This window comes from Mastigoproctus giganteus, unplaced genomic scaffold (genome assembly GCF_048544385.1).
Source record: "Mastigoproctus giganteus isolate SK-2022 unplaced genomic scaffold, ASM4854438v1 scaffold_15, whole genome shotgun sequence".
NCBI classification, from domain to species: domain Eukaryota; kingdom Metazoa; phylum Arthropoda; class Arachnida; order Uropygi; family Thelyphonidae; genus Mastigoproctus; species Mastigoproctus giganteus.
Window position 1 is genome coordinate 1,903,819 of NW_028328292.1, and position 12,289 is coordinate 1,916,107.

At 38.7% G+C, this 12,289-nt stretch overlaps 1 protein-coding gene across 1 annotated transcript in view; it reads right to left on the reverse strand.

The window, feature by feature from the left end:
- Positions 1 to 12,289, reverse strand: part of LOC150074907 (peroxisomal trans-2-enoyl-CoA reductase-like) — a 136,426-nt gene that overhangs the window by 91,546 nt on the left and 32,591 nt on the right. Inside the window, exon 4 of the mRNA XM_090389335.1 lies at positions 11,936 to 12,017. Coding sequence (XP_090245461.1) covers positions 11,936 to 12,017 — 82 coding nt within the window. The remainder of the gene's footprint in view (positions 1 to 11,935; positions 12,018 to 12,289) is intronic.

Below are 12,289 nucleotides of genomic sequence, written 5' to 3' on the forward strand. Positions count from 1 at the left end.
CCAAGGAAATTGATGGAGTCACTGATTAAAGAAGTAATGCATGACCATCTAGACAGGTGTGAGGTTATACTTGTCATAGTATGGGTTTGTCAAGGGGAAATCTTGTCTGACAAATCTGATTGGTTATTACAACGCAGTCACAAAGGAACTGGATGCAAAAAATAATTCTGATATCATATACTTAGATCTCGGGAAAGTGTTGATACTGTTGCATATAAAAGACTACTGTACAAATTTGGAACAGAGTGGTATTAAGGGCAAGTTACTGCTATGGATAAAGGGATGGTTAAGTGGGAGAAGACAGAGTGGTTATCAATGGACAATGCTCTTCATGGACTAATGCTATTGGAGGAGTCCCCCAGGGTTTGGTGCTAGGTTAAATACATAATTAAATGTTTTAGTTTTTTTTCTAATATGTCTACTTATTAGGCAACAGTTTGAAGAAAAGAATCAAAAAGGATAGGATTGGAATAAATGTCTGGAATATGTAAAATCAAAATGTACAATAAAATATAATTGTGCAATATATTTATGTAGCCTCTATAAAATAGTATAGCATAGCCTTTTACAAAAAATCTGAAACTTCTTTCTTCGGGACCTTGTTGAAGAAAATTAATCGATAATCAGATTAAAATCTGCTTCCCGAGCGGTCTTGTTTTCAATACTCAAAACAGAAAGTCCAGTGAGTCGCTCCTGTGACACTGTACTTCTAAGATAGCTCTTGATTAGCATCAGTTTTGAAAACAATCTCTCAGCTGTCGCAGTCGTCACAGGCAATATGGCGAATAAAACGTAAGCTGTACAAACCTCGGGGAAACTGGCAGACAAAGTTGAATTTTGACAAATAATGGCTTTAGCCAGTTGTCTGATATTTTCGACATTTTTAATTTCTTTCCATCAGATCCCTATTATATTCGTCACTTAAACATTTTGATAAGTGGTAAAGCTCATTGTCACTAACTCTGTCTAAAATTTTGGGACTCAAAATTTGTTCATTATTTGTCTGAACGACTCAAAACTTTCTCATTTGGGAAATTAGAATGTCCAGCACTTTAAAATAAACCTCTATTTTGAACTTCTTTTCACTATCTTCAATTCTTTCGTCTTGACTAAGTTCGTCAAAGTGCTTTTTTACTCAACAGAGTCTCTTCTTTTGAAACTTAGGATCTATTCCCCATGAAAGTGCAAGTTCTATACTTTAGTCCTTAATTTCTTCAAAAGAATCCCTTAATTACCTTAGCTCCTCATAAACATTGTTGAGGTAGGTTTCAGCATCTTATATCAATAGACTTTGACTGAAGGTACTTACTCAGTGGGTTACAAAGGAAAATATTTTAGAAAACATTACAACTAAAGAAATAAAACTGAAATTCTCAAGTTGGCTTTTGAGATCTCGGGCTTCTGCTTCTTCTTCATGGTTATTTGATTTTAAAATGATTTCTGTTATGATTTTATGACATCTTTGTATCTAAATCGAACCGGAGTGGTGTCAAGTACTATTGAAAAAAACGAAGTGTCTTTGAGCTCATCCAACAATGTTTTTTTAACACTTTCCGAAATGAGATTAATGAGCTCGTTCTGTACATCGTGACTCAAGTATTTGATTTCTCCTTCAGGTTTTTGCATTAGTAGAGGCATATGATGCAAGAAAGCAAGCTTATGCAGCATCAGCCAAAAAAAAAAAATCTGTTCCCATTTCATCCCTCTGTTTGTTCCAAATACCTGTCCAGCTCAGCCTTAAATTTATTTAGGCTATCAACTTCCACAACAAAGGATGGAAGTGTGTTCCACCAATCAACTACCCACTGGCTAAAGGCAAACTTCCGCACATCTATCCTACATCTGTCTTTCCTCAATTTGAATTTATGCCTTCTCAGGTGATTATTCTGAGCAAGAGGAAGAATCCCATGAGCATTGAGCATGCTCAAACCATTCAAGGCTTTATACGACTCAATCAGATCACCTCGCAGGTGCTTAGTCTCCAGACACTGTAATTTGCAAAACTTAAGCCTTTCTTCGTAAGAGCAACCCTTTGTTCCATTCACTAATCTTGTTGCGCTTCTCTGTACTCGTTCCAACAGCTCTACGTCCTTCTTAAAATGAAGCCTCCAGACCTGTATACAGTACTCAAGGTGTGGCCTTATACAAAGGGATAATCACCTCCTTATCCCTGCTAGTAAAATTCCTGTATATCATTGACAAGACACCATAAGCTACTCTTGCCGGCTGTCTGCACTGCTCAGAAAACTTCATATCTGACTGCACAATTACCCCCTGGTCCTTTTCATTCTCTACCACTCCCAGTGTAGTACCACAGAGTTGATACATTACTCTGGGGTTACTGCTTCCCATATGTAGTACTTTACATTTATCAATGTTAAAATTCATTTGCCACCTCTCAGCCCATCTGCTCAACTTTTTTAGATCCTGTTGCAGCAGCGTACTGTCATTAGTGTCCTTGACAACCCTGTCAACTTTCATATCAGCTGCAAACTTGGACATTAAGCTTGATATACCATCATCAATATCATTTATAAATGCAGAAAACAAAAATGGACCCAACACTGAACCCTGAGGGACTGCACTAATAACATTAGTCCACGATGAGCAGTGTCCACTGATTACCACTCTCTGTCTTCTCCCATTCAATCATCCTTTTATCCATAGCAGCAATTTGTCTCCAAAGCCACACTGCTCAAATTTGTTCAGCAGTCTTCCACGTGCAACAGTATCAAAAGCCTTTCTAAGATCCAAGAATATAATATCAAAGTTATTCCCTGCATCCAGTTCCTTTGTGACCACATCGTAGCATACAATCAAATTGGTCAGGCAAGACTTTCCCTTAACAAAATCATGCTGTGTCCAAGCTATAATTGAAGTCTAGTCTAGATGATCCTGCAGTGCTTCTTTAACCAGTGCTTCCATTAATTTTCCTGGTCTATAATTACTTGTGTCGTCCTTCGATCCTCCTTTGTGAATTGGGATCACATTTGCACATCTCCAATCCATGGGTACCTCCCCTGAGTCCAAAGAAGCTCTCATAATTATGGCTAAGGGTTTTCTTACTTCCTTTGCTGCCTCCTTTAACATAACTGGATAGATCCCATCCACCCTGGGTGCCTTTTTTATTTTTATCTTCAACAATTTCTGCTCCACATCTGTTAACACTGGCATGAAAAAGTTGTAGAAACAGTCCAGTGTGTCAAAAAAAGCAGTGACTTCGGGAACCCCTTTTACAGTATAATTCACAATGAGATTGATATTGTGAGCTGCACGACGAACAAATTTTGCACTTGTAGTCTGTTGTAAGCACCTGCCATAACACTTGCGGCATCGTAGGCATGTCCCCTGCACTTGTTTAGGTCTATACCATGTTTGCCAAAAAAAATTAATAATATTATCTTTTAGTCCAAATGCTGAATGGTCACACACCACACAGGACAAAAACCCAGAAACAATTCTTTTACTTTCAGGTCAACTGGATTTCCCTTCTGATCAACCATAACTTTAACATACCGGAAAACAATGCTTAACTGGTCAACATTGGTAATATCTGGAGTGATGTCAAGTACTATTAAAAAAAACGAAATGTCTTTGAGCTCATCATGTCATGGAACTAAAGGTACCATGTGCTCGCAGAACTAAATGTACCATGTGCTCAGTGTCCCCCCCTCCATAAACATTCCATGGAAGAGACAGATCTCTCTCTCTAGTTATTGTTCCAAGAGTAAAACTGATTTTACCAGCGTGATTAGCGCCTCCAAAAGCCATAACAGGAAGTAACCCCGTGTTTCTAGGAGCACTTTTATACCTAGGTGTTTCTCTCCCCCCCCAGCTGATTGAGGGGATAGCCCAAAACTCCCATAACCAACTGTGTACCTTCAAATTAAGCCACGGACTTGTGGTGGGTATCATTGGCCATCATTTTCAGTGGCCTATCTTACTATCCTACCATACACCCGATAATCCTAACTGTACTGGTTATCCGAATTTCATGAAATGGAAGGAAGAACAGGAATACACAATGATCCCCAGGACGAAGAGGAGGACCCCTGTTCTGGATCCCAACTAACCAAGCGGAAAAATCGAAATCAACTGATCCCTAGATTGGGGCGGGAAACACGTTCCCAGACAGAGACTAAAGAACAGCCAGAAATAGCCGCATCACAAAAAGACCCAAAAGAAGACAAACAGCAGGACTCACCCCTCGACCCTGTCATACCAGAGAGTACCATATACGAAAAGACGCTCTTTCTAAAAACCACACTGAGAACATTTTCAAGGAAAACTCAAATAGAGTGTCAGCAGCACTCAAATCTGAGATTGAATCTTCCACAAGATGGAGACAATCCTACATGATGAACACCTTGACAAAGAGATAGCTACCACACGGCTACAGGCCTATATGGAATGTGGGGCAAGTCAAATGCCACAGCACGCTCTGACATATTCTGATGCGCTGAGGAATCAAACTGCAACAACAATGGCTATCACAAACACCACCAAGTCTGCACCCAGGAAGATGCTGCTCCCTACACCACATCTTGTGGTTCTTAAACCAACCACTACTTAAAACTAGCGAAGAGGTCAAGAAGAAAGTCACTGACTCTCTGACACAAGAATTCAAAACAGCCAAGATTAGAGCCATCAGGAAAACGCATAACACTGGAGTAATAATTGAGACGGAAACAAAAGACGATGCCAACTTGATCATAAATAACGCCAAGATACCAATGCTCGGACTCTCTGCTGAGCTGCCTAGAGGAAAAAGCCCCTCAATCGTTATATTCGGCATAGACCCGGATCTAATCCCCACTTCCATCTGCGAGGAGATATACACAAGAAACCTCCAACAACATCTACCAGACAGAGACCATGCAAGTCTACTAGTATCTAAACACCAAACCATGAGCGGGAATGGCAGCTCAATAAACTGGGTGGTCGGACTGGCCCCCGAGGCACGGAGGGTGATAACATAACAAGAGAGGATATATATAAAATGGAGATCCAACCACTTCAGGGAACACATCGCAGTCCCAAAGTGCTTTCGGTGTTGCCAATTCGGCCACACCACCCACACATGCATCCAGCAGGAGCCAACTTGTGGACACTGTGCTGAGAAGGGGCACAATTATGCAAACTGTCCAAATAAACAAAGCGACCCAGCCTGCGCAAACTGCAAGTGGCAAAAACTTCCCCACACACATTCAGTCAGAGATAACAAATGCCCGTATATATTAAAGCAAGAAGCACCCAACAATCAAGAATATATTATGGGGACTCTTCCTAAAAGTTACAACAACAGCTGCATTAAATTCCTCCAACTTAATGCACAACGAGCCATCGCTGTAGTGGGACAGATAAGGAAAAGGGCCGAAGAAGAAAATCTAGATATTCTCCTGCTGCAGGAACCTCATACCTGTGCAGGCACTGTCCGAGGATACCCACCCAGCTATAAAACTGTCCAAATGGATGGAGCAACCCCATGGGCTGCAGTTGTTGTACGAAACCCCAACATAACTGTCACCAAGATCTCACACCTGTGTCACGAGTGGGCATCCTGTGCACACAACATAACTTCTCTAGGAGAACTCTACATCATTTCCCTGTACTGTCGTCCAGAAGCAGATATCCTCCTGTACATTCAATATCTACATAAAGCGCAAACCAAACTAACAGGAGCCAAGATCCTCGTATCCGCCTACTTAAACTGCCACTCACTTTTGTGGCACAGTAAGACCCCCAGAGCGTAGAGGCTCCAGAAATGGGCAACACATGGAGGAGTTCCTGGTTTACCAACATTCAGTTCGACTCTCTGGGAGGCCACACTGGATGCCACCATGGCAACTAGATCCCTAGCCGGTCACTTCAATGACTGGAAGGTGCAGGAGGATTGGACCTCCTCCGACCACAGGGCTATCATCTTTACTATGCATAGGTCACTGCACCGTACTCAGACAAACTGCTACAAACAGAATAGATATGCTGTCAACAAAGCAGACTGGGGAAAATTCAAAGAGGACATCAATAGAAATGCACAAAACTTGCCATCCAACCAGCTCCACAAACAAACTCCAGACCAACACCAACGCGCTGGCACCAATGCCATTGTTAATGCGGCTAATCAAGCAATCAGGAACAGGACCCCTCGGCCGGGAGCCGTCCCGTGGTGGTCGCAAGAACTTGATCTTTTAAGAAGAGAAATGAACCAGAAGAGACGCACCTTCCAAAGAACCAGACGGACCTGCCCCCCCCAACAGTTAACCCATCGATATCAAATGGATATCAATCTGATTCATCCCCTTCCTTCTAGAGTTTACATAAGTAAAGAACTCTTTGCTGTTTTTCTTTGCATCCCTTGCCAAAGATTTCTTGTAATCTGCCTTCGCCTGCCTAACCTCCTTTGTAACTTGGTTACAGATCAATTTGTATCTATCATAGGCTTCTGTGTCACGTGTTAATTTGTATGTATCCCATGCATTTTACTTCTCTGCCATATGTCTCATTAGTTCATCTGACAACAATTTGGGCCTAAACCTTGAACAATATTTCTTAGTTGGTATGTAAAGCCTGGTAGCTTCCAAGATTAGTTCTTTGAATGCTTCCCATTTTGAATTTGCTGTTGGTAACATCATCAGTTGGTCCCACTGTATAGAATTTAAATACTGTCTCAGTCCATCGTAGTCACCTGTACAAAAGCAAAAACCCTTCCCTTTACCCCTGATGGTAGTTACCTCTTTGAGTAAATCCCACTTCAGCACACTGTGATCACTGCCACCTAGTGGTTCATTTATCTGCAGATTCTTAATGCATGAAGAATCACTACTGATAATCAGATCAAGAGTATTACTCCCTCTAGTTGCCTCCCGAACATGCTGATGTAGAAAACAATCATCCAATAAATCCACAAAAGCCTTGCTAGTGTGTGAGTGACCAGCCCCCAAATTCCAGTCAATATCTGGGAAATTAAAATCCCCCATTATAAGACTCTCTGATTTACTGGCCCACTCTATTTTCCCTGTACAGTTTCTTATTATACTCATCAGAGTCATTAGGCCTATAGCACACTTCTACTCTCAATTTTGATCTCCCAATGCTTATGTCACACCAAACTGACTCGACACTGCACTGTCCAGCGATGTCGACTGGCTTCACTTCCTTGGATTTTATGTTTCTTAACTAATAGCATAACCCCTCCTCCCTTCCTATCCTGTCTATCCTTTCTGTAGATGTTGTACTCCCCACATTCCAATTCTGCATTCCTTATATCTGTGTGACACCACGTCTCTGATATCCCAACAACATCTGCCTTTGATGTTTTGAGCAATATTCAAATACATAAATGCAACAAATTTATTTACTAAACTCCTAGCATTGGTGTACACGCAAGTATACATGCACCTGTTTCTATTCTTAGCTACCCTAACACAACCCATGTGTTTACTTGTACCGCAATGACTCCCAGCAGTCTCTGAAATATCCTGCATCTTGTTTGCATTTGCAACCTTTATACAACAATTTTGGTAAACACAACAATTATGGCTGGAATGTTATCAGAATCCCTCAATTTGGTTCAGTTTATCATTTTAAATGGAAAACAAAATGAAAAGTTCACCAGGTAACTAATATTTAGTTGAACCGCCTCTGGACCTGATAACAGCAGCACACCATCGAGGCATTGACAAGATCAATTTCTGAAGATAATCAACTGATACCCCGTTTGTGGTTCCAAACATGAATTATGGCTTCCTGAAGTTCACGAAGGGTCATTGGTTTCTTTCTGGCAACTGCAGATTCCACACAATGCCAACAGTTCTCCATAGGATTTAGGTTCAGCCGAGCTGTTTCCTGGCCAGCTAACAGTTGTAATGGACCGTTATTCCAACCATTTTTTCACCTGTAACAAATGTAAACACATTACTGTCGAACCTCTAATGCAGAAATGAAACTAAAGTAACTACAGAATTGCCTACTTACACTTTTCACCTGATGACAAGGAGCAGAGTTGTCCTGAAAGATGCAGTTACTTGGCAGGTTGAAATGGTCTCTAATGGTTGGCAGCAATTTTCCTTCCAATATAGCCAGGTATCCATTGGCATTTATGGAACCTTTTATAAACTGCAGGTGACCTACTCTGTGATACAAAATGCATCCCCATATCATTTGGCTGGTAGGGAATTTCACTGTAGATACCATACAGTCTGGATGGTATTCTTCACCACGTCTACAGCAAACCATTTGTCTGCCATCAGAGCCATGCAGGTTGAATTTCTTCTAATCTGAGAAAATAACTGACTCCCACTGCTCAGGGGTCCATTTGACATGCCCCTTACACCAAATGAATTGGGCCTATAAGAAAAAAGGATAGGCCTTCCGGGGCCTATCCCTTTTTTCCTATCAGCAGAACCATTATTCTTGAGTTTGGAAAGAAATCTACTCACTGTCGACTGATTACAAGGCACTCTATAAGCAATATGATAGGAAGAACATCCTTCCTCAAGTAAAGCAACAATAGCACCCTTTCTTCGTGGCATCAACTGCATGTAAATTTCCATCCTGACACAAGCAAGGAATGACCGCAACTCTTGCGGAGCGTGATTATATAGCTGAAAGCAATAGCAGATGCAATATTACATCATCACCTACGCATGTCAATCTTATCTGATGCAATCTGTTAGAAATATTGCCATATACTTAAGTTATTCGAAAGACAATTACAATTTTAAGGGGGATGCACTTTCCTTGAACACCAGTGTATAACCTGAATTATGGGCTCCATAATTTTTCCTACCACAGAAGTTAAACTTACAGGTCTACAAAGTATGGGTACAGTCAGAAAGTTCCTAGGCTGGCTGCATAGTGCTACAATCAATAAATACAGTAAATAAATACGATTAAGATAAGACAGAGCTACAGGGTTCAATAGATTCTACGTTGATATTTAAAAGAATAAAAGAGAGATTACCTCAATCTGGTCCGTAGAATAACTTCAGTACAATGCTCTCCAAATATAAACGGCTAAAATAATTTTAATAAATTCTTACACTCAAAGCATCATAAATGATTCCTCATATCCCGGGATCAAAGGTGAAAGCCCAACCCAACTCCAAAACACTGAGTGATAGAAGAATTTAACGTTATTCTATCCTGAAGTTATTCTATGGACCAGACTGAGGTAATCTCGCTTTTATTCTTTTAAGTAAATAAATACAAATTACAAGTTTCAACCCATACTTACATGTATATAGAAGTCTGAGAATCATTCAGTACATCTTTTGGTGCTGTGTGCATTTGAAGTGCACTTATTTTATAATATCTGACTGCAAAAAATGAAAAATTTAGAACATTGAAAATAATGTCATATTTATGGAGAAGAAATTCTCCTTTTCATCCACTGTATTTGAATGGTACAAATTCAAAGGGGGAAGAAAAAGTTTAGCAGATGATTCTAAACTTTTTCTTCCATATCCCCCTTAACTTGTCTGACTTCTCACCACGTAATTCTTTTTATTTTCCGAAAATGAAACGTTTCACTTCCACAACAATTAAGATGTGACTGATGCAACTCAAGATTCTTTCCAAACTATCCAGCTAAGAAGAGTTCCACAACTGTTGTACCAATTGTACGAGCAATTATACCAACAGGAGCAAAAGCACATTTATTGCTCAAGGGGAATACTTTGAGAGACTGAGATTTGGGAACTTTTTTGACTACACCACATATAATTACCCAATTTGCCCTTGTAACTGACTGTAAATTGAAGGGACATTTGCACATTTCCAGTCTTTAGAAATTTCCCTTCAGTTGAGTGATGTTCTCATTAAATTAACAGATACAAAGGTTTGATGACTTAACTTGCTGCTTTTATTAACATAACTGAATAAATCGCAACTCTTCGTGCTTTGTTCACATTCACATGTGATAATTTCAATGCCAATGTCCTCTCATTAATCACAAAATTGTTTAATTCCTAACTGCTGCAAAAAAATAATTTTTATATATAGTTTTGCTATGAGTTTTTTTTTTAAACTAGACTGTAGTAAAGGAATATTATTTTTACCATTTTTCCATGACAAGACTTCAATTATTATTATTATATATAGGATATTTGACTGGAGGTCATTACAGGGTTATCAGCAGCATAGATTGACTGATTATGATTTTATTGGTGCATTAGCATCTATCAGCAACACAGAAGGACTAAGTGAAGTTAATAACAAACTCGTATGGAAGTTGGTAATTAACATGCCTTTTTATTAAAAGAAATCAAGTCACTATCTCTCTCTCGATTCAATAATGTAATAATTGAAAAAAAAAAAAAAAAAAAAAGCTTTAAATATTAACAATGATTGAAATTAACTTTTATAATTTTTAAATAATGAAAAGGTTAGTGCAATTGCATCGTGTTTTTTCGTAAGTGAATTACCAAATTGATAAAATGGCATTGTTTTTATTATATCTCATATTGTGAATACCTTCACAACAAGTTGCCTGATATTGCACTACCTCGAATAAGTAACGCTTCCCCAATGGAAAAAGACTGTTGTTACTTATTCTCGGTGGATATCACCACCCATGGATATAACGGATATACCCATGGGTGGTGAATACATGGATATCCACTGAGAATAAGTAACGATAGTCTTCTCCATTGGGGAAGCGTTACTTATTCAAGGGAATGCAATATCAGGCAACTCGTCATATTCACAATATGAGATATGATAAAAACAATGCCATTTTACCAATTTGGTAATTCACTTAAGAAAAAACATGATGCAATTACACTAACCTTTTCATTAAGTGAATCTTTACATAGGTTGAGGCTATAGCCCTGCCAAACTCTTTCAGTTTTAATTTTTAAATTTAAGAACCAATGAAAGATTTTAGAATGCAACTTATGTATCTTGCATAAAGTGAGTTAACTGGAGAATATCAAGAAAAGACAATACTTTTGAATGCAATTTTTTTTTTTTTTTTTAATATACCGGGCTGGCAATTGCAGGTTTGATGTCATTAAACGGCATGTCATTTGGCATCATTAAATGCCGTGTGTTTAATGATGCCAAAATCTAAATCTAGAGTACACCAATTACTGGTGCACCCTAGCAAGAAAAATGGAGTACTCTACTGCACAGTGCAATTTTTGTGTGAAAATGCAATAGTAGTATTTATTAACTATAAATTTTGTCAGTACAATGTGAGTTTAAAGTGATATTTGGTTGAAGAAAAGATCTAGAAGATCAACAATTTTGTAAGTAGAGATTAGTAAAGAAGTTTGAACAGTCTAGTTCAGTGGCAGAAAAAAAATCTGTGAGGTCACCTAACAAATCTTCCTGAATAGCACAGTTAATGCAAAAAGCAACCTGAAACTTCTTTAAGACCACTTTGTTTCAATTCTTCAATGTGTGAATGTGGAAGAATCATTTTTCTAACAACATGGGGAAAAACTATATACAGGAAATATGGCCCTTCATTTTCTGAAAAACATTTTAATGACAGGGTCACATCTAAACAATATCCTGAATAACATGGGATTGGACAGTCTTGACCACCATATTTGCCAGATTTGAATCCTGTGATTATTTCCTGTGGAAATCCTAAAGAACAATGTCTAGAGGAATAATCTACATACTGCTGAAGAATTGAAAGGCAAAGTTACAGTTGGTATGGGGATGAGATCTCTGAAGAAATAGGAACTTATAGGAAATGTCAACTGAATTTCTGCAATTAGTCTTTAGGTTCACAAGAATCATCACGCACTGAATATGTATTTTCTTGAATAACCAGCTTCCATGTCTCACATGTTTAAAGACATCAAATTTACTGTGATAGTGCAATAAATATACACAATCAAAAGTGTTATATCTTTTCTTGATAGCTTTGTATATATTGGGTAATAAATTTGTTCACGTTAAAAGGATGTAAGTCACTTACGCCATCATAGGAAATCCTCTAATGTTATCCATTACAATATTTACTATAACTCCACCATGATCCTTCATCCACTGTTTATACACTAGAAAGAAAAAGACATAGTTAATATGACAAAAACAACTGACAACACATTTAACCCTCTCACAAATGTGAATATATTATACAGATACTTTTGGGAAGAGGCTATATGGAGTAAAGGAATATCTATATCATTTGAAGGTTGTTTCATAGTAACATAGTGTTTTGTGAAGGGCATCACCTGTGGTTTCCCACATCTGCACCATGGTACTTTGTGAAGAAGTGAAGAATCTCTGTAAAAGCCAGAAAAAGTGTAATGTCTGGTTTCTGTCAAAG